This window comes from Hemiscyllium ocellatum, chromosome 13 (genome assembly GCF_020745735.1).
Source record: "Hemiscyllium ocellatum isolate sHemOce1 chromosome 13, sHemOce1.pat.X.cur, whole genome shotgun sequence".
NCBI lineage: Eukaryota > Metazoa > Chordata > Chondrichthyes > Orectolobiformes > Hemiscylliidae > Hemiscyllium > Hemiscyllium ocellatum.
The window spans coordinates 27,315,067-27,337,203 of NC_083413.1; the positions used below are offsets into that span (position 1 = coordinate 27,315,067).

General features: G+C 42.8%; 1 protein-coding gene across 1 annotated transcript; it reads left to right on the forward strand.

The window, feature by feature from the left end:
- The first annotated feature begins 2,394 nt into the window (after nt 1-2,394).
- LOC132821717 (leucine-rich repeat and IQ domain-containing protein 4-like) lies at nt 2,395-21,305 on the forward strand. Its single transcript, XM_060834424.1, has 5 exons — nt 2,395-3,441; nt 5,499-5,672; nt 12,173-12,311; nt 16,817-17,013; nt 20,628-21,305. Exons 1-5 carry the CDS (start codon nt 2,395-2,397, stop codon nt 20,769-20,771), a joined length of 1,701 nt encoding a protein of 566 aa, XP_060690407.1. The 3' UTR covers nt 20,772-21,305.
- Nucleotides 21,306-22,137: the final 832 nt, after the last annotated feature.

A 22,137-nucleotide genomic window follows, 5' to 3' on the forward strand; every position in this document is an offset into this window, starting at 1 on the left:
CAATTTATTAAGCCAAGGATTCAAGTGACTTTTTAATGACTTGTCACCCTTAAGGATTCTGCATGAAAAAACCCAGATCCATCTGTTTCCACACCCACTTTAATATTGAACTATTTAAATATACTTGGCCTCAGATTGTTTGAAGTAAATAGTATTAGGATAAATATTAATCTCAATTTAACCTCATTTGTATCAATGGGATATTGTTTGTACTCATTTCTAATTTAGTGTAAATTTGATTAAATGCTATGATTAGTATCATTAAAACTCTCACCTAATTAACCTAAGGGTCCATATTCCCTCTATGCATGGCTGCACAGACACTCAGCAGGACCATGCATGACTTCCTGTTCTGGAAACCACTGCAATGTGTGGGCCACAGAAGTGTGCACAGCAGCAGGAAAAGTTAGAGGAAACATAGCTCAGAGTGTTTTACTACAAGTGTACCAATTACAAGATGCACTGCTGCAACTCAAAGGCTCCTTCGACAGTAACTTCCAAATTCGCAATATCTACATATAAAAGGACAAGACCAAGAGAAATAAAGGAACACCACCACTTGCAAGTTCATCTGCAGGATGCTCATCATCCTGACTATGAAATATATTGTCACTGGGTCAAGATCCTGGAATTCATGGCTGATCAGTAAACTCAATATTCTGTTCCTTTCTCCCTGTAGCCCTTTATTCCTTTAGTCCTAAGAACTTTAACTTTTTAAAAAACATTCAATGTTTTGGCCTCAACTGCTTTCTGTGGAAGAGATTATTGTCTTTGCCACCAATTCCATTCCATATCTACTAACTCCTCCTCTCTCATTAGATATTGTCTGAAGTAGAGTTAGCCTGCTTGCAAACTTGCTATCATACCTTACCTCAAAATGAGCTTCCAACTATGTGTCTGTGCCTTCACCACAACTGACTGTTTCAACCATCTACAAGATATGGGTGGCATGGTGGCTCAGCAGTTAGCACTGCTGCCTCATAGTGGAAGGGACCTGGGATGGATTCTAGCCTTGGGCAACTGAGCAAACTTCATGCAGATATTTTCCCCGTGTCTATGTGGGTTTCCTCCGGGTTCTCCGGTTTCCACTCACAGCCCGAAGGTGTGCAGGTTAGGTGAATTGGCCATGCTAAATTACCCATAGTGCTCGGGGATGTGTAGTTTAGGTGCATTAATCTGGGGAAATATTGAGGAATGGGTCTGGGTGGGTTACTCTTTCGAGGGTCAGTGTGGACTTGTTGAACCAAATGGCCAGTTTCCACAATGCAGTGATTCTATGACGATCCACTGCAGAAATTTACCAAAGATCCCCTGGTAAAACTCACCACCATTTCCACCTAAATGGACGAGATGCATGAGAACCTGCAAGGCACTTGCCATCCTGATTTGGAAATATTCCTTCAGTGCCACTGGATCACTATCCTGGAATTTCCAACCTAAAGGCATTGTGGGTCTAGCTATAGCACATGAACTGTCAAGAAGACAGTTCACCACGACCTTCCAATGAGCAACAAGGCATGTACTACAAAATGCTAGCCCAGTCAGCGATGCCCACATTGCACGAATAAAAAAATTCTTCCCTATGTTCTCTATGTCGATGAATGCTGTGTTTTCTTTTGTTCTAGGAGGTCACGTTGTTTATCGATGGGCCAATGCTTTAAGCTAGTGCTTAATAACAGACCCCCTGAAAGTCAACAAAAATTCCAGTGTATAAAGCAGTTGTCAAACACTGCAATGAAACCTGGGCGATCTATCAGCAACATAACAATGTGAGGGAAATTCTGCCAGGCACGCCTCTGACCCATTCTCCAGATTCAATGGGACGATTCTTAAATGAATGCTAGTGTCATTGTTAAAGTCACAAGCATTTCGACTTAAATCCTGCAGTTTTGAGGTCAGTTCTGAAAAAAATGATTCCCTCTGCAAGTTCTATCTTTTCAAATGGACATTGTTGGTGGTGGGGGAGGTGTGAGAGAAAGCAAGTGCTACCAAAAGCAGCTCACAACCACACTCACAAGGAACAACTAGGGACTGGTAATAAATGCTGGGCCAGCCAGGGGCACCCACGAATAAATGAATTTAAAGCAAAAGGACCTAGGGCAGAAACAGTCAGCTCACCCAGTAAGATAGCTGCTGCTCATGTTCCTGCCCTGGGTTTTTGTTGGTTTCTGCTGAGTCATCGCGTCTCTTGTCTCCATGGAGACGCCCTCCCACCGTGAGCTGTAACTCACAAACCTGGATGGGATGGGGGGAGGGAGGTTTTAAAGGGGCTGTGGACTGAAAGTTTATTTTGAAGAGGGGGGATTTTTTGTGGGGGTGTGGGGTTTGAAGGGGTTATTTGACTCCCCCCGCTGGATATTTGAAGGGGGGTGGGGAAGGGAAGGATTTTCCCAGATGTTGGCTGCGGGACTGCAGCAGTTTTCTTGCGCCCCCGCCCAGGGAAGTGGGCGCTGTGTCAAGGAAGGTGCAGATGTCCCGCCGCTGCTGCGGGGCCGAGTCCTGTTCCAGGATTTTGGGGAGATGCAGTTGCCGAGCTTCCCGCCCGCCGTCTTCCAGCTGCAGCATCTGGAGGAGTTACACCTGGAGGGGAACCTGATCGAGGAGATCCCGCCGCAGATCGGGCGCTTGCGGAGGCTGCGGGTCCTCTACCTGAACGGGAACAGGCTGCAGCAAGTGTGCGGGGAGCTGGGGGAGCTGCAGCGTCTGCAGAGCCTGGACTTGAGCGACAATCCGCTCAACTGCAGCGCCCTCACCGAGACCCTGTGCCGCCTGCGGCAGCTGCGGCAACTCCGCCTGTACCACACCAACCTCAAGCAGCTCCCAGGCCAGCTCTGCAAGAAACTCCGCCACCTGCAGCTGCTGGGCTTGTCCGGGAATAAGCTGGAGTCGCTGCCCTGGGAAATCAGGAGCCTCAGCGAATTGCAGCAACTTTACCTGCAATGCAACAACTTGCAGGGTTTACCCGTCGGCTTCTGCCAGCTGCACAATTTAGAGGTATTGGATCTCAGGGACAATGAAATGATTTCCCTCCCAGACGATATCAACTGTTTGCAAAACCTGAAACACCTGTACCTCGCCGATAACAACCTGGCATTTATTCCACAGACTCTGAGTAGCTGCAGCAGCCTGTGTGTGTTGGACATCAGCAGAAACAGTCTGGACCCGCACCACCTCTGGCCACTCCCGGGTTCTCTGGCCGAACTTGACCTGTCCGGGAACTGTCTGCAAACAGTCCCGGCTGTCGTCTGCGAGCTCGGCGCCGCCTTACAGCTGCTCTACCTGAAAAACACGCACATCAGAAGCCTGAGCTGCCGCTTTTCCCAGTTAACAGGACTTCGCCTTTTGGACCTCGGCCAAAATGTTCTGCGGTACTTTCCGAAGCAAATCTGCAGCCTGGGCCATCTGGAAGTTCTGTCGTTGGATGACAGCAAACTGAAAGAGGTACAAACCTTCCTGGTCAGAATCGAGCAGAACAAGAGGGTGGGGGAAGAGAGAATGGGAGGGCACGGGGGAAGGTGGAAAGAACATATTTCCTAATCAACCTGTTCAGATATTATTAAGGAGAAAGTGAGGACTGCAGATGCTGGAGATCAGAGCTGAAAATATGTTGCTGGAAAAGCGCAGCAGGTCAGGCAGCATCCAAAGAGCAGGAGATTCGACGTTTCGGGCAGGGCTTATGCCCGAAACGTCGAATCTCCTGCTCCTTGGATGCTGCCTGACCTGCTGCGCTTTTCCTGCAACACATTTTCAGCAGAGATATTATTACACAGCTCTAGAGGAGGTGGGGGCTGGAACCTGGCAATAGTGAGGACTGCAGACACTGGAAATCAGAGTCTAGATTAGAGTGGTGATGGAAAAGTATTGCAAGTCAGGTAGCCTCCGAGGAGCAAGAAAATCGACGTTTTGGGCAAAAGCCCTTCGTCAGGAATGGGCCTTACACCTGGCCTGCCTGACTCACTCAAAGGACCCCAGCACACAAGAGCCTCCAGGCGATTAGCAATAAGATTCTTACTGGAGATTCCATATGATTCATGGGGACCAGGATTCAGATGCTGAAACGTATTTTGAGCATAAAATTTTAATATATTGGAAAGGTCCTAGAGAGTGTTGCTGAACAAAGAGACCTTGCAGTACAGGTTGATAGCTCCTTGAAAGTAGAGTTGTAGGTAGGTTGGGATAATGAAGAAAGCGTTTGGTATGCTTTCCTTTATTGGTCAGAGTATTGAGTACAGGAGTTGGGACATCATGTTGTGGTTGCCCAGGACATTGGTTAGGCCACTGTTGGAATATTGCTTGCAATTCTGGTCTCCTTCCTATCTGAAAGATGCTGTGAAACTTGAAAGGGTTCTGAAAAGATTTACAAGGATGTTGCCAGGGTTGGAGAATTAGAGCTATAGGGCGAAGTTGAATAGGCTAGGGCTGTTTTTCCTGGAGCATTGGAGGCTGAAGGATGACCTTATAGAGGTTTACAAAATTATGAGGGGCATGGATAGGATAAATAGATAAAGTAAATTTCCCTGGAGTGGGGGAGTCCAGAACTAGAGGGCATAAGTTTAGGGTGAGAGGGGAAAGATATAAAAGGGACCTAAGGGGCAACTTTTTCATGTAGTGGGTGGTACGTGTATGGAATGAGTTGCCGGAAGAAGTGGTGGAAGCTGGTACAATTGCAACATTTAAAAGGCATTTGGATGGGTAAATGATTAGGAAGGATTTGGAGGGATATGGGCTGGCTGCTGGCAGGTGGGACTTGATTTGGTTGGGATATCTGGTCGGCATGGACGGGTTGACCGAAGGGCCTGTTTCCATTCTGTACATCTCTATGACTCTGTGACTCTATATGTAAGAACTATGTTTAAAGAGGCTACTGTAAGAACTGTATTTTGGGATTCTACTGTCCCCTCAAAGTTGTTCTACTGCACTTTCTGAATAAAGAGGCTATTTTCGCCATTCACTGATTTTGGTCATTATTTGAACATGATCCCAAAGAGGGCTGTGAAGGCTCAGTTTGGTAATCCAAAATCCATCAATTATATCGGGGTTATGGGGTTGGGGTGGGTAAAATATCAATAGGCAATTATATTAAATGTGGGGCATACTGAACAGGCTGAATGGCTTACCCCTGTTCATATGTCCCTGTAGAATCCTTTTTTGCAGCTTTCCTTTTTATCCTGTATATTAGTTCAGACAGGTCTAAGTGGAAGCAACTGTGGGCATCACGCACAAAACAACTGCCAGTAAATGACTCTGGGCTGGAAATGTGGCCAGAATCGAGGATATGTTTTTGTGGTGGGAGGAAGTCCTGTCATACAGGAGCAGTTGTCTCACTGACCAACAGGAAAACACTAGCCCTGGTCTCTCTAAACAGAGAGCAAACCAAACTAGCAGTATAATTCCGATTCTGCTGCCTATTGATATTTAGTTGGTAGTTCTGGTCTGAGACCACCAAATGACACTCCCATATTTTGTTGGCAACAACAAAATCCTCATTACATTCGCAGGTCGCTCCAGGAATAAAGAATTTGAGCAAACTGAAGACCCTCGGTTTGACTGGGAACAGGTTCCGGGCTTTTCCCCAAGAGATTTGTTTTGTGAAATCCTTGGAAAAATTATACCTGGGACAAGATCACGGGATGAAGTTCATCCACATACCTGAGGAAATTTCCCAACTTGTGGTAAGTGATGAAAAATTGGAATATCAAAACTCAGTGAGCTCTAACAAGCTCTGGTTATTGTAGACAAGAGGGAATGCATCTGTGATAACTTAGCTGTCACATCCCAATGTTCTCTGTATAAATGGCCAGTGCTTAGAATGGAGTGATGGTGGTGTCTTAATATCCCTGCCATGGCACACCTCATTCCTGAAGAAGGGCTTATGCCCGAAACGTCGATTCTCCTGCTCCTTGGATGCTGCCTCACCTGCTGCGCTTTTCCAGCAACACATTTTTCACCTCTAATATCCCTGCCATGTAATCCAGAGGTTGAAATTCTGTAGATATGAGTTCAAACCCACCCACTGGCATAGCTTTAAACATAAAGCTAATCTTAATCATAACAGCCATGAAATATAAGGAGGAACAATAAATACTGTCATCACATTGAATAAAAGAATTACAACTGTTTGTAATCCTGTTGAAATGTTAACTTGTTCCAAAATTACACCCCTATTCCCCTCACCCACACCCCCCCACCACTTCTTAAAAAGGGTCATGGGGCCTGAAATGTTGGTTGTTTTCTCTTCACAGAGGCAACACGATAGGACACAGTACTGTATAAGTCTCAATGTGTTGGTCAGAATGTTGAAGCGAGATTGAAATGGTGTGCATCATAAGTTTTTTTTCAGGATAGTTTTGCATCTGCAAGGAGAGTGATCAGTTAGATTAGAAAAATCAAAAAGGTCACAAGCGGGAGTTGTTCACGGATCACCTGACATGGCAACACTATAGGGACAGCACTATTAAACAAGAAATAACGGAGAAAGATATAATAAAGAATTTTGGATGCTGGGAATCTGAAACAAAAACAGATATTGCCAGAAATTTAACAGGTCCAGCAGAGAGAAAGGAGAGTTAACAATACAAGTCCAATGATCCTTCTTCAGCTTGTACAACTTCTCTTTTAACTCCTCTCACTTTCTTTAGATCAAAGTCGTGGCAGTGGGTACCCACATGGGCCCAATTATGCCTGTCTCATAGAATGATAGAATCCCTGCAGTGTGTAAGCAGGCCATTTGGCCCATTAAAAGCATACTGACCCTCCTAAGAGCATCCCAAACCCTATCCTATCCCTGACACCCTGTATTTCCCATGGTTAATCCACTAAGTCAGCACATCCTTGAACATAATGGGCAATTTAGTGATGGCCAATCCATCTAATGTGCTCATCTTTGGACTGTGGGAGAAAACCCGCACAGACATGGGGAGAATATCCAAACTCCACACAGACAGTCACCTGAGGGTAGAATTGAACCCTGGCATTGTGAGGCAGCAGAGCTAACCACTGAGCTACCATGCTGCCTCTTAGTGGGGCATGTGGAACATTCATTGTTCCAGTCCTACTCTGGTCCCTCCCCCATAACTCTTTCCCCTGTAATTGCTGACATAGTCAGTGCTGCCTCCATCGCTCATTCGGAATTGGAAAAATTATCAACTTTGCACTCTGCTCTCATCTTCTTTTGATCAATCTCTGATTTCTCCTTTCCCTTTCTCAACATTTCTGCTTCCATTTCTGATAATAGACTGGTCACCGATTTCCACTACGAACCTGCTAACCCCCACAGTTACCTGTACGACACATCCTCATACCCTGCTTTCTGTAGAGATTCCATTTCTTTGAAGAAAGGTTACTGGACCCAAAACGTTAACTCTGCATTCTCCCAACAGATGCTGCTAGACCTGCTGAGTCTTTCAGGAAATAATGAAGGCTTGAAACAGCAATAGTTGAGGGGGACTTTAATCTTCACATCGAGTAGACAAATCAAAGACAGGCAGGAGATGACTTCACAATGTATTCCATGGTGGTTTCATAGAACAAATACATTCTAGAACCCATAGGCAATAAGCTATTTTGGACTTGATCGTGTGTAATGAGACATGATTAATTAAGAACATCATAGTAAAGGATTGTCTAAACATGCTTCAGTTTGAGTGGGAAATGTTGGTGCACATCTAGTTTCTTAAACTTAAATCAAGACAAATACAAAGTTATGAAGAGACAGAGTTATGGAGTGGAATGGGACAGAAAGGTAGATACTGAGATGGTAGAGGAACAGTGGCAGATTTTTCATTATTTTCAACAAAGATACATTCCATTGAAAAAGAAAGATTTTACAGCAGGAAGCACCATCTGCAGCTAGGTAAGGAAGTTAAGTATGATGTCATAATGAAAGAAAAGGCTAAAAATACAATGAAATTGAGTGGTAGGCCAGAATTTTGGGAGGTTGGGATGATAAAAAAAATGACTAAAAAGGAAAATAAAGAGGGAGACATTTTGAGTATGTGAGAAAGCTAGCAAGTAATATATAAACAAACAATTGTCAGCTGTATCTCAGTTCAAGTTTGATGTTTACTCCAAGTCAAGGCTTTCTGTCAAAGATCATCATGTAACTAATTCTCAACCTGCAAATCTTTGGACCTGGTGCAGGATGAAGTACTGACAGACAATAAAAGCTTTTTTTCTATGTACAAAAGGTACAAATAGCTTAAGTGAGCATTGGTCCTTAGAGGATGAAAAATTAATACAAGAAAAGGAGGAAGTAATGGAGAGTTTGAAGGAGTACTTTATATGAGTATTCTATATTGTCGTCAGGGTCGATTGCAAAAACAACTCAACAGTACTGGGACATAAATAGGAAAGAAAGAGAAGGAATTTAAAATAATAATGATGATTTCTCACTTAATTCTCACTTGATACTATTCTGCCTTTCCTTCACTGCTGCTGTGTTAAAATCCTGGAATTCCTTCTCTAACGGCATCTGTTGTGGCCATGTCCACCCAAACTATCAAGAACCTCGATAGGTATTTATTGACAGCAATACTTCATTTGGTATAAGTCTAAGTTGCTAATTCCAGGTGAAGAAGGATGCTCACAAAAAATCTTCAGCATAAGAGAGGGTCAATCATTTCCAACAGAGTTGGTTTATTATATAGCACTTAACAATTAGTTGTATTATGTGTGAGTTGGATGGCATTGTAAGACCTCAAGCTAGATTTAAAAGTCTGTGCACATTTGTATTGAGCGAAATGGAATTTAGTAGTTTGGACAACAAACCAAAGTTGCAACACTGATTAACTCCTCCCAGGAACAGCCCTTCATATCGTTATCTCATGATGTCAGTTAATCCTTCAGATACTGACTGCCTTCCACAGAATCAGAAGTCACATGACACCAGGTTATAGTCCAACAGGTTTATCTGATATCACAAGCTTTCAGAGCGCTGGTGCTTCGTCAGGTGAAGTGACTTTCAAACAAACCTGTTGGACTATAACCTGGTGTCATGTGACTTCTGACTTTTTCCACCCCAGTCTAACACCTGCATGGTTGCCTTATACAAGATCTCTTTGTGATCCCTAAAAAGCTATTTTCCAGTTACAAAATTTTAATACAATTGTTACAAATTTATAAAACTAAAATAGGCTTAATACCCCATCTCCCCTCAAGTCTCTGACTTTATAGATTCTGGTGATCTTGAGTCTAGACTAGCCTGAATATGTGGTGGACTGAGATTTCAGTTTTTTTAATTGTTTGAGCTTTGTTGATTTGGCTGTTGATTTCATGCTGGAGGTGACCATAGCTGATTAGGCTCTTGATGATCTTCATTAGGGTTCATTCTTTAAAGGAGCAATGAGCTATGATTCATTAGTGAGACAAAATCTGCAATATTGATATATTAGTGAGTTATTGCCAACAGGAATCCTGATGAGGGGCTTATGCCCGAACTGTCGATTCTCCTGCTCCTCGGATGCTGCCTGACTTGCTGTGCTTTTCCAGCACCACACTCTGGGCTCTGATCGCCAGCATCTGCAGTCCTCACTTTCCACTTTGTTGCATGACAGCACCATGAGTGCTGAGATCCTTAATCCATATGGTTTGCTCTTACTGCTCAAGTCTTGGTAGAGTTCGAGGTAAAATAATTTGTTCTACTTAGCTGTTTGTCGCTGACAAAATTTCTGTTCTTTGAGATAAATGTTTTTTAGTTGCATGGGATTCCTTCATGCAGTCAACCACCTTTTGGAGAGCATAGTGAGCTACTTTTAGTTTTCTCCCCATTTGTTGTTCTAATGATGAACAGCCAGATTACATTCAGTGGAATGAGGTTTTGTGACTATATGGACTCCCCATTCAGCTTATATGAGGATAACTTGGTGAACTTATTAAGCATTGGGACCCTGAAATAGACATAGTTTTCAAAGATTCTGTTATTAGATATGGAATTGCCAAGACATACCAGGCTATGGACCAATTGCTAGAAAATGGGATTATTGACTGGCATGGACTCGATATTTCTATGTTGTAGACCTCTATGATTCAATATAACCACATCTGAGATTACATGGGTGGCAGATAATTTGACAGTGAAATTTCTTGACTTTGATCTATTGACATAAGTAGTTGACTTCAGTTACATAGCAGCACCTTCCAACACAAACAGGTTAGTCCATATATGTCCCCATGATGAGGCTTCAGAAAAGATTTACAAGGATGTTGCCAGGGTTGGAGGATTTGAACTACAGGGAGAGGCTGAATAGGCTGGGACTGTTTTCTCTGGAGCGTCGAAGGCTGAGAGGTGACCTTATAGATGTGTATAAAATCATGAGGGGCATGGATAGGATAAATAGACAAAGTCTTTTCCCCGGCGTGGGGAGTCTAGAACTAGAGGATATAGGATTAGGGTGAGAGGGGAAAAGATATAAAAGGGAGCTAAAGGGCAACTATTTCACGCAGAGGGTGGTGTGTGTATGGAATAAGCTGCCAGAGGATGTGGTGGAGGCTGCAACATTTAAAAGGCATCTGGAAGGGTATTTGAATTGGGAGGTTTGGAGGGACGTGAGCCAAGTGCTGGAAGGTGGAACTAGATTAGGTTGGGATATCTGGTCGGCCTGGACGAGTTGGGCCAAAGGGTCTGTTTCCGTGCTGTACATTTCTATGCTGTACATTTCTATGACTCTATAGTGGAAAAGGTAGTTGGGATCAGTCATTCCCTTCTTTCATAGTGATGTATGACAATCAGTCAGTGATTGTCTCTTTGTTAAGTGACTCCTGGCTGCTGTACTGAAGGTGAGCTTGAACTCTACATTTGGACATGTCCAGGTTTCTTTGCTGTATCTTGTCCAAGATACCAGTGCTTTATGAAGGAGGCAAATGAGTCAAAAGAAGTTATATGATTGGTTCAAAGTGTACAGTATTAGTTGCATTCTTTTATAATCTTTCAGAAGTATCCATCACTTTGCTTATATTGTCATTTTAAAATATGATCTGCAACTCTACCTGCAAAACAAAGTGCTGGAGGAGCTGAACAGATCTGGCAGCATCTATGGCTGGAAAACAGCTAAAAAACCTACGATTTTAATACCTTTTCTTTGGAATATCATTTGCATTGAGATGGAATGGACAGGGAAGAATCCCTCAAAATTGTTTGAAAGAAACCTGGAACTATACTTGAAGCTCAGTAACCCGTTAAGCCACTTCTAGTACTGTTACTTGGGATTAAAATTGATGGTTAACTTTCTTTCCCTCCCCCCATTTCTAACCTAATGATGGAGGGAAGGTCATTGATCAAGTCACTGAAGACAGTTGTCTAGGACATAGAACCTGAAGAACTCCTACAGAGATATCCTGGAGCTGAAGTGAAACCTTCTAAAACCACAACTATCTTCTTTCATGCTGAATATGACATCAACCAGTGGGTGCCCTTTCCCTGATACCCATCGATTCCAGTTTTGCTACAGTTCCTTGATGCCACATTCAATCAAACGAGGCCTTCATGTGAACAGCAGTCACTCTCACCTTTCCTGTGGAATTTAACTCTTTTGTTTGAGCTAAGCCTGCAATGAGAATAGAAGTGGAGTGGTCCTGGCAGAACTCACACAGCATTCGTGAGCAGGTTATGCTGAGCATGTGCTGCTTGATCACACTGTCGATGACACCTTCCATCACTTTACTGATGATTGACAGTAGACTGATTGAGCAGTAATTGGCTGGGTTGGATCTGTAGTGCTTTTTGTGCAGAGGGCAATTTTCCACATTGTCAGGTAGATGATAGAGTCTCAGGTGTACTGGAACAGCTGACTCAGGGTACAGTTATGTGATCAATATTACTTTCTCTTGGGATATGGGTGGTTTTGTGCTTACTGAAGCTACACTCATTGTGTTATAGTGAGCTGTACTAATGCCCCGACCTTCATTGAGCCTGAGGCCCTGGTTAGGCTTTACTGAAGTCACTATGAGCACTTGGGAACATCACACATTGACCTTGTTAAGAGTGCAGTTTGGATGTATCAGCATGGCCTTGAGAGGTTGAAATCACAAAGCTAGGCTTGTATTTCAGGAAATTTGGAGGGTTAGGGGTTAAAGGATTTCAGATGTTCAGGTCGATTGATAGCGCAGATTAGAGAAGTTATTGCCTGTGGTCAGAAGCTCACAGTTTGTGTAACTACAACCTGTGTTGTGTTTTCAGAACCTGAGAGAATTATACCTCGAGAACAACGAGATTGAGTTTTTGCCATCAACAACTGGGTTGCTCCAGAACCTGGTTGTGCTTGACTGCCATGAGAACCGTTTACTGGAATTACCTCAATCAATTGTGGACATCCCTGGTACTTAGCTCCTTCTGTCAGCAGTCACATCTGCTTCCAGTGTGGTAAAAAAAACCCAAACGAAAGGTCTGTGCTGAGTTAGTCAATGTCAGAAGGCTACAAAAACTCAGGTGGGAAAACTAAGATGATAGCCAGAGATTTGTGGGAAAACTGTGTTATTGGCTGAACAGTGGAAATTTGAGACTGGACACACTGGTGTCCTTCCCTCCATATTGCCCTACCCACTCCCTTGAGCACATCCACACATTTGAGCCTTTTTTTTGTACCCTCACTGATGGAAGACTGTTGATACGAGTCTGTGACAGGGCTACAGATCATTGGAGGATGGCTCTTCCTTTGCTGCTCTCAATATTCAACATCAAGGGTGAAGCTCAAACCTGGGTAATTTGTGAGATAAATAATATACAACTGAGATCCATTAACTTGGTACAGACTGAAGAGTTATCCTGTTTACTGCAGTTTGCCTTTTTAAGTGTCACATGTTTATTACTTGCTGTTAAAGGATGCAGCTGTGGTTTTACTTCCAGCAGCCCCTGATTTTATGGAAATCATGATCAGAACTTTATGGCTGCAGGCATAGGATTGGCAGTTTGGTGGGGGAGGGAATGTATGGTTAATTGTGGGAACAGTGCCCATCCTCCATGTGACCCCATCCACACCCGCAATGATTTTTTTCAGTGGCAGAAGGGGTTGGTGGCCAATCAAGAGAAGATGCTGCCTTTTTTTTGTCCCTACTATGCCAACTGTAGACAGCTGATCTTTCCCCTGCCCCTTTGCGTTGTCCACCTAAACCCCACATCCTTCCCCAGGGTTTGTCAGCCTTGCCTCAGCAAGGCTCAAATACTTTCCCCAGGCTCCATCACCATCTCTTCCCCACAACATTTACAGTCATAGAGCTGGAGAGTTTGTGGTGGTCTCAGCCGTTATCACTCTTGGTGACTGTGTTCTCAGAAGCAATTTCATTCCTGGTGGGGGATGTTCAATCTCAATTATTAAAAGGCTGACAACTATTAAATAGCTACAGAGCAGCCAGCCAAGCTATCTACCACACACCCCAGGCACAAACTTCAGATCAAGGAAATGGAAACTGTGAGGAAAATCTAGCCAGTCTCAAAGGATCAACAATTTCAGTGTTTTCTTTTCCAATTTGTCTCTAAGACCAGAAAATTCTGCACAAAGAACTCCTCAGAAGCTAATGATGCAATTTTGATGACAGGGCACTGAACTGAAATGTTGACATTTTCCTCACACCAAATGTACTATGTGTGGATTTCTGGCATTTTGTTTTTATTTGAAGTAAATAGTTGATTGCATTTTTTTTGCTTGAGAATGAACATTATCAGAGGGGTGACAGATGTAGGACAGATGTCAGAGGTAGTTTCTTTACTCAGTAGTAGGGGCCTGGAACACCCTGCCTGCTACCTGCCAACTTTAAGAGCATTTAAATGGTCATTGGATCAACATATGGATGAAAATGGAATTGTGTAGATTAGATGGGCTTCATATTGGTTTCACAGGTCAGCGCAACATCGAGGGCCGAAGGGCCTGTACTGCACTGTAATATTCTATGGTCTAGAGGTGGGCCCTCCTCTACCCTTTATACAGTCTTTCTTACAAACAAAATTGTAGCTTTCTTTTATATTAAGACCAACCAGCATTCACTCTCACACCTACATTTTTCCACATCTGTTCTGATTATTCCATCTTCCACAGAGGGGGTGGGGGGTGTCTACTTCTGCCCTCACCCCTTTCCTTCCAATGACAGCCTCTGTAGGCTCACTCTGGTCCTCATTTACTATCTTACCAGCCTCTGCATCCAAAGGCTTGCAAGTTGCCATTTCCTTCACCTCCAACAGGATGCCATTATCAGACAACATTCCTCTCCCTTTCTTTGTCAGAATTCCGCAGGAACCATTCCCTCTGGGTCACTCTGGTCCATTCCTTTTCCATTCCCCAATATCTCCTCACACTCCCACAGCGCGTTACCACGCAAGCACAATAAGTGTAATAGCTGCCAGTTTACTTCCTGGCATCCCAGACATACCTTCCAGGAGAAGCAGTGATTTACCTGTAATTCACACAATCTAGTCTACTATATTCACTGTTGACAATGTGGTATGAAACGCAGGCTGGGTAAGCACTTTGCAGAACACCTACTGTCTGCCCACAAAAATGATTGAGCTTCCAGTTAAATGCCACCTAACACACCATGTTCCCACGCCATCATTTCTGTCTCAAGCCTGCTGCAGTGTTCCAGCAAGCCTCAGAACAGGCTGAAAGAGCAGCACCCCATTTTCTGCTTAAGATCCCTGCACCATCCAGGACTCAACATCAAGTTCAATAATTTTAAGAGGAGGATTCCATCCTTCCATGTTTTGTCCACTTACCCCACAACCGGTCCTGTTTAACATGGTCATCCATTCTCACGTACTTAGAATCATAGAACCACGAGTGTGGAAACAGGCCCGTCAGCCCAACAGGTTCACACCGACCGTCTAAAGAGTAACCCACTTAGACCCCTTCCCCTACCCTACTATGCACCTAACCTACACATCCCTGAACACTATGGGCAATTTAGGCATAGCCAACTCACATAACCTGCACATCTTTGGATTGTAGGAGGAAACTAGAGCACCTGGAGGAAATGCACACAGACATGAGGAGAATGTGCAAACTCCACACAGACAGTTGCCCAAGATGGGAATCGAACCTGGGACCCTGGTGCTGTGAGGCAGCAGTGCTGAGCAGTGAGCTAACCTGCTATTTTAAAAACAAAAGGCCAAGTTAATGTCTATCTAAGTCATATAACTCAATGGAATCTGAACTGTCCAGTATCTGGCATCTTGTAAAATCGAATCAATGTGTAGTCTTAATTTAACATGTTAATCTAACTCAGTTTGTTTTATTCTATAAACTACCCCAATGCTTGTGACAATTTCCTCATGCCATACACAGAGACGAGATTGGGGCACTGGAAAAGCATAGCAGGTCAGACTGCATCCAAGCAGCAGGGGAAATTGATGTTTCGGGCATAAGCCCTTCATCAGGAATCTGCATCGAACCAACTTGGGATATAATTATTTTAGACTGCATAATATTCTATGTAACTGGGTTAATCAGTATACTCACAGAAAATGATCCACGAGGAAAAATTGAATTCCAAGTTTGACTGCAGTTTCAACAAAAAATATTAAACTTAAATAAAGCTACTTGCATGAGAAGAAAGTTGGTTAATTTTATTAGGTAAATAAAACAAAGTAAGGGGATCTAAGAGGTATGACATATTTAACATTATGTTTGTTGCATTCAGGACAGCTAACCCACTTTCTTACTCTTAGCTCTCATGATCACTTTCTTTTCCTCTGTTTGGCCTGTTATCAATAATCTCCTTGTTTACCTATCCCTTTCATCTCGTGTTCTCTCTCTCTACTCACCTCCATTCCCTATCCCCACCACCAGAAATTCTTTTTCCGAGCTGCTATCCATTCTGATGAGTCTCTCGACTCTAGATGTTAACTTTGCTTTCTTCCCATACATGCTGCTAGACCAGCTGAGTTTCTCCAGCAATTTCTGTTTTTGCTTCAGATTTCCATGGACAAAACAAAGAATTGCAGATGCTGATGAGGAGGTTAGATTATATTACTTACAGTGTGGAAACAGGCCCTTTTGCCCAACAAGTCCACACCAACCCGCCGAAGAGCAACCCACCCAGACCCATTCCCCTACACTTACCCCTTCATCTAACACTACGGGCAATTTAGCATGGCCAATTCACCTAACCTGCACATCTTTAGACTGTGGGAGGAAACCGGAGCACCCGAGGAAACCCACACTGACACGGGGAGAATGTGCAAACTCCACACAGGCAGTCACCGGAGGAGGGAATTGAACCCAGGTCTCTGGCGCTGTGAGGCAGCAGTGCTAACCACTGTGCGACCATGCCGCCCACACGGTGCTGGTGTTGGACTCAGGTGGACAAAATTAAAAATCACACAACACCAAGTTATAGTCCAGCACTTCCAAATAAACCTGTTGGACTATAACCTGGTGTTGTGAGATTTTTAAACTTCGTTTTATCCAAGTATTCTTTACTTGGATGGTGATTTTCCAAAAAAAAATGCATTTTTCCAAGATGATGCATGCAGAAAAAAATCCACCATCCATGAATAATCAGTGATTCAATTGCACAACATTTAGCTCTTCACTCAATTTATACTCTCAATGTCCAGGTTGCAAAATTACTCTTTTCATCTCACTCCCAACTTCCTAATTTTTAAATAGTGACCCCATAAACCTAGATATTCATTCCAAATAACTGATTTGAATCAATTGTGTCAAATTTCTCCAAGCAAAAAAAAACACTGCAGAATGATGGCTCTTGGGAAAACGTAAGATCACAAACAATAGAACCTATTGTGGGGAATGTACATACTTGAAAATAAAGTTTAACCAACTACAGTCGGTTGAAAAAAACTACTTTTATTAAACATGGTGTGATCCTACAGGCTTGAAGCATCTTTTTGCAAGTTGTAATCGGATAAGACATCTTCCAACAAACTTTGATAAACTGAAGAATCTGGAAATCGTCTCCTTGGAGAGAAACCCACTGGAAAAACCTCTTGATGAAATTTGTCACAAGGGAGTGTCTGCTATATTCCAATACTTTGAGAAACTGAAGACTCAGAACTTGAAGGCAACCAAGGTATTAATATTTCCATTCTTAAGATGTAAAACATTGGTCAAAGTATATCAGTAATCCCAGGTCTCAATTAAAGGAAATCAGCTGTCCTTGCCTAGCTTACTTGATCTCTACACCATAGCAATGTGATTGGAGAGTCTATCAGCTCTGAAATGGCCCAATGAGAACCTCAGCTTTACTAAAAGGAATGAAATTGGGTTGTCCAATTCCCTCCACCGGACATCGACATTGGCAGCAGACGTGATAGGGGCCTACACACCCATATCAATCCTGCAAAATCCTCATTTATTTCTGGGGGACTGTGCCAAAATTTGGGGGGGCTTCTTTTTTCATCATATGGGCACCACCGGCAAAGCCAGTATTTATTGTCCATCCCTAATTGCCCAGAGGGTAGGTAAGAGTCATTGCTGTGGGTCTGAATCACACAGGTCAGAAGATGGCAGATTGCCATCCTTAATAGACCAGATGCATTTTTTTTTTGATAATTGACAATGGTTACATCAGCATTAAGCTAGTTTGTTTGTATTCCAGACTTTTTTTTTATTGAATTAGAATTTAATTACTTGCTATGATGGGATTCAAATTAATGTCCCAAGATCTTAGCCCTGGGATGTGGAATACCAGCCCACACCACTGTATCCCCATACAAAAATTCTCAACAACCCATTACAATCCTTGGTATACCCAAATGCAGCATTGCAATAGTTCACTAGGAGTCTTCAGCATGAACAAACCAAATCTTCTGCTGATTACCACCTACTGCTCCCCTTCAGCTGATCAATCCATACTCCGTGTTTAACACCAGTTGGAAAAAGTATCGAGGACGGCAAGGATATAGAACATACACTGGATGGGAGACTTTAATGTCTCGCATCAAAAGTGGCTTGGTAGTACATTTACTGACTAAATTTGATAAGTCCTCCAGGACATAGCTGCTAGCTTGGGTCTGCATCAAGTAGTGAGAGAACCAACAAGAGGGAAAGTCTTTGACCTTGTCCTCAGGTTACCTGTCACATGTCAGTCATACAGCTCAGACACCGACCCTACAGTCCAACTTTTCCATTCCAGCCAGGTTTCCCAAACTAAAATAGTCCCATTTCCTGCATTTAGCCCATATCCCCATCCTGTTGCCTTTTAAATGTTGTAACTGTACCCACCTCTACCACTTCCTCCGACAGTTCATTCAATACATACATCACCCTCTGTTGCCCCTCAGGTCAGTTTCAAATTTTTCCCTTCTCACCTTAAACCTATGCTTTCTAGATTTGAAATCCCCCAGCTCTAGGGAAAAGACCTTTGCTATTCACCTTACCTCTGCTCATGACTTTGTAAGCCTCTTTAGGGTCACCCTTCAATCTTCTATGCCCCAGAGAAAGAAAAACAAACAAAGAAAAAAAAAAGTCCCAGCCTATCCTCAAACCATCTGGTCCTCATAACATCCTTATAAATCTTTTCCACGCCCTTTATAATTAAATACTATCCTTCCTATAGCAGGGCAACCAGAACTGTGCACAATACTCCAAAAGTGGCCTCACCAATGCCCTGTACAGCCAAAACAATATACTTTCCAAATCATATATTCAACAGTTTAAGCAATGAAGACAAGCATGCCAACGTGTCTACCAATGATGCCACATTCAAGGAACCATGTATCTGAGTGAGGTCTCTCTGTTCAGCAACACCCCGCGGTCCTACCACTAATTGTGTAAGCCCTGCCCTAGTTTGTCTTACCAAAGTGCAATACCTTGCGTTTACTTAAATTAAATTCCATTTGCCACTCCTCAGCCCATGATATTGCACTCCTAAATAGTCGTCTTCACTGTCCATTATAATCATCAATCTTGGCGTCATCCACAAACTAATCACACTTCTTATATTCTCATCCAATTATTTAAATAACCGAGCACCAATCCTTGTAGAGCACCACTGGTCATAGGCTCTAACTCCAAAAAAAAACTCTGTACCACCACCCTGTCTCCTATAGTTAAGCTAATTTTGTATTCAATTGGCTAACTCTCCCTGGATCCTATGTGATCTAAATTTATAACCAGTCTATCAAAGGATAACAGTGCTGGTAGAAGTCACCACCTTTGTGGAGACAAAGAGCTGAATTTTATTTGAAACTGGCCTAGTGTCAATCTAGACAAGCTTCACGAAGGGTTTCTCTCGATGAACTCTAGTAAGAATGCTGATGAAATTTCCAAAAATCAGCTCATTCCCAATCATCACACCACTCTATCTTCCCCCCTGCCTCAGCTGGGTCTTCCTGGGATCCTTGGCGCTGGCACCACCTTAAGTGCCTAGCCATGCATTCAGACTAGTCCTGCCAGCCAAGAGTGGCCCATCACTGTGCTTATTGTGGGAAGGGAACCAAAGAACAAACACTTTTCAGGGTACACAGACAGCACGGCTGACACTATTTCAAATACAAGTGCACATCTGTAAAAACTATTGCTATTTAAGAACTGAGCTACGCAAGTTACCCTTTCTTAGGCTCATCCTGACTTTGAATCTAGTATGAGGAATGCTATACTTTCCTTAACACCCATCTTCAGATATTCAATGTGAAATCAGCACATTGAAAACCTTTCAATAAGATGCGTTGAATCAATTAACTATAGTTCCTGCTGCAGTCTGCTTAGTGAATTAAGGAGAAAGCAATTGTGTAGTAGTAATTTCACTTAAGTATTAATCCAGAACTCAGTTAATGTTCTGGGTTGATTTACTAAGGCTCATTTTATAGCATCGTCCAAGCTCACAATCACTACCACAAAAAAGAATAAGATCAGCAAATACATAGAATACCACCCACTGCAAGTTCCCCTCCAAGCCACTCGTCATCCAGACTTGGATGCACTATTACTTTTCCTTCAGTGTTTTTGGGTCAATATCCTGTAACTCACTCCCCACTGGCATTGTGGTTTTATCTAATCCAAGCCGACTGCAATGGTTCAAGAAGCCAACTTACCAACACCTTCTCAGGGGCAACTAGAGATTGAGCAGTAAATTCTGGTCCAGCCAGTGATGCCCACATCACCTGAAGAATCAAGAGGGAATCATGGCTACACTAGTATTACTCTGATGTTCGTTTCACATCCATATGTTCACATCCATATTCTTTCAATCTTTTTAGACTACTTCACTGTAGTCTGTTGTAATCTACTTTGCTGGTGGGTGTTCTAATTCTGCTGAAACTGTGCATTTTATGCTCAGTGATTTGCAGCTAAATCATATCAAAGTTGTTCCAGGGTACTGAAGGCATTTCCCAACAAGTCTAACTCTCACTCTCTTTATCGACTGCTTATCTCCCAATTCAAATCTCACTCCCTCCTTTCCTGATTGGTCACCTCTCAGTCTCACTGTCTTTTGCTGATGGCTTACCCTTCAGTATTGCTCTTCCCTTTCCCTGTTCACTTCTTGGGATTGCTGCCATTCATAACGTCGCTGCTATGTATGATTTTGTATTTGCCCCTAGCTCGCCATCATCCTCTAACCAACCTGCCCCTCTATCCGTATTCTCAGCTGATTACATTCTTGCTGGCCTGATATTTGCTCAGTTGCAAGCAAGGAATTCTTACCTTGTTCTTAACTCAAATGTTTATTTCTCCATCTGACAGATCCAAGCATGGTGGCGTGGACAGATGGTTCGAAAAGAACTAGGACCTTTCAAAAACCTGTTCCCAAAGAAAGACAAAAAAGGGAAGAAAGACAAAGGAAAGGAGGAAAAGGGAAAGCAGCAGCAGAAAGGAAAGAAAAAGTAATAAAAGTATTGACATTGTCAAGCCAGAAGGCTATTTGTGAATGTGCATAAAAGCTGGAGAGTCCGACAATATTTCCGGCTTCAGGAAACCACTAATTATTGACCAGAACAGCAATGACAGAGTGAAGGGAAAATGGATTGGTTTCCGCAAGAGCCTGTCCATGTCATTGGATATCCACCTAGAGGCTGGGGGTGAGGTTGAGAGTTTACACACAACATGAACCACAATCTGAGCTACAAATCTTCTTAAAAATTGCAGAGACCTAGAGGCTGTCCTTATCAGAATTATCTGAATGTTTGAATATTGCACCTCACTTTCTAGATATCAGGGGTAATATAAACCAGGCAGGAGCAAGGCCCACCCCATTTTCCAGCACTTGTTTAAAGGAACTGCTGGCTTGGTGTCATCCCATTTCGAGCTTTCACTGAAGACCATTTTCAGCTTCTCTGAGAAGTTCAAAGGTTACTCTCCTAAAATATCCACCATTGGAGAGTTGAAGGTCAATATTTTAAAAGTTATGATCAGAGATAAACAATCGAACATGCTGGGATGTTTGTAGAACTTGAGAGAAATTTTGTAACATCTACTCACTGTCCTGCACTTCATAAAATAGCTGCCTGATAGACACTATAATCATAACTAATTGTAAATTGGCAATACCAGGCCTTTACAGCATGCAAGACAAAAAAAATGTAGTTTGAATGTTTAACTTATATGATCAAAATTAGAATGTAAGGATTCCAAGCCAGGCATTGCACAAGCTGCATTTCTCAAAAGGAAAAAAAGCTTAGTGAGTTGCAACTTGGAATTTTATTCTCATATGCAGCTAAAGCAAACGCAATGGAATAACTCTAGTATTTGGTTACTCCACCAAAATATTATGGAGTGTTTGATCAACATTTTTAAATTCTTCCAAGTAATAAAGAACAATAAATAATGCATGACGTTTGGTATATAAAAGATCTTCCAAAAGGGTTTTGCTATTGGACCACATAATTTTATCAGGTTGTATTTCCTGACAGACAGTTACTGGGATTGGAAGAATATCAAAGAAATCTTCTAAAAACCTTGGTACTATGTCTGTTATAATTAGTTCACAATGTACTTAAACAATTTGAATCAGGAATCAGACGTACTTCGCACAATGGGACCTGGGTTTGATTCCACCCTCAATAGCAGTGTCTGTGAAATTTGCACATTCTCCCAGTGTCTGTGTGGGTTGCCTCCAGGTGCTCCGGTTTCCTCCCACAATCTAAAGATGTACAAGCTAATGATTGGCCAATGTAGATTGGCATAGTGTGAGAGATGAACCATGGGGAATGCAGGAATCCAGGGATAGGGTAGATCTGGGTGGGATTCTCTTTGG

Coding starts and splice junctions, on each gene's coding strand:
- LOC132821717 (XM_060834424.1), top strand. CDS start 2,395: ATGTTGGCTGCGGGACTGCAGCAGTTTTCTTGCGCCCCCGCCCAGGGA. Junction 3,442..5,498: donor ATGACAGCAAACTGAAAGAG/GTACAAACCTTC, acceptor TTACATTCGCAG/GTCGCTCCAGGAATAAAGAA. Junction 5,673..12,172: donor AGGAAATTTCCCAACTTGTG/GTAAGTGATGAA, acceptor TTGTGTTTTCAG/AACCTGAGAGAATTATACCT.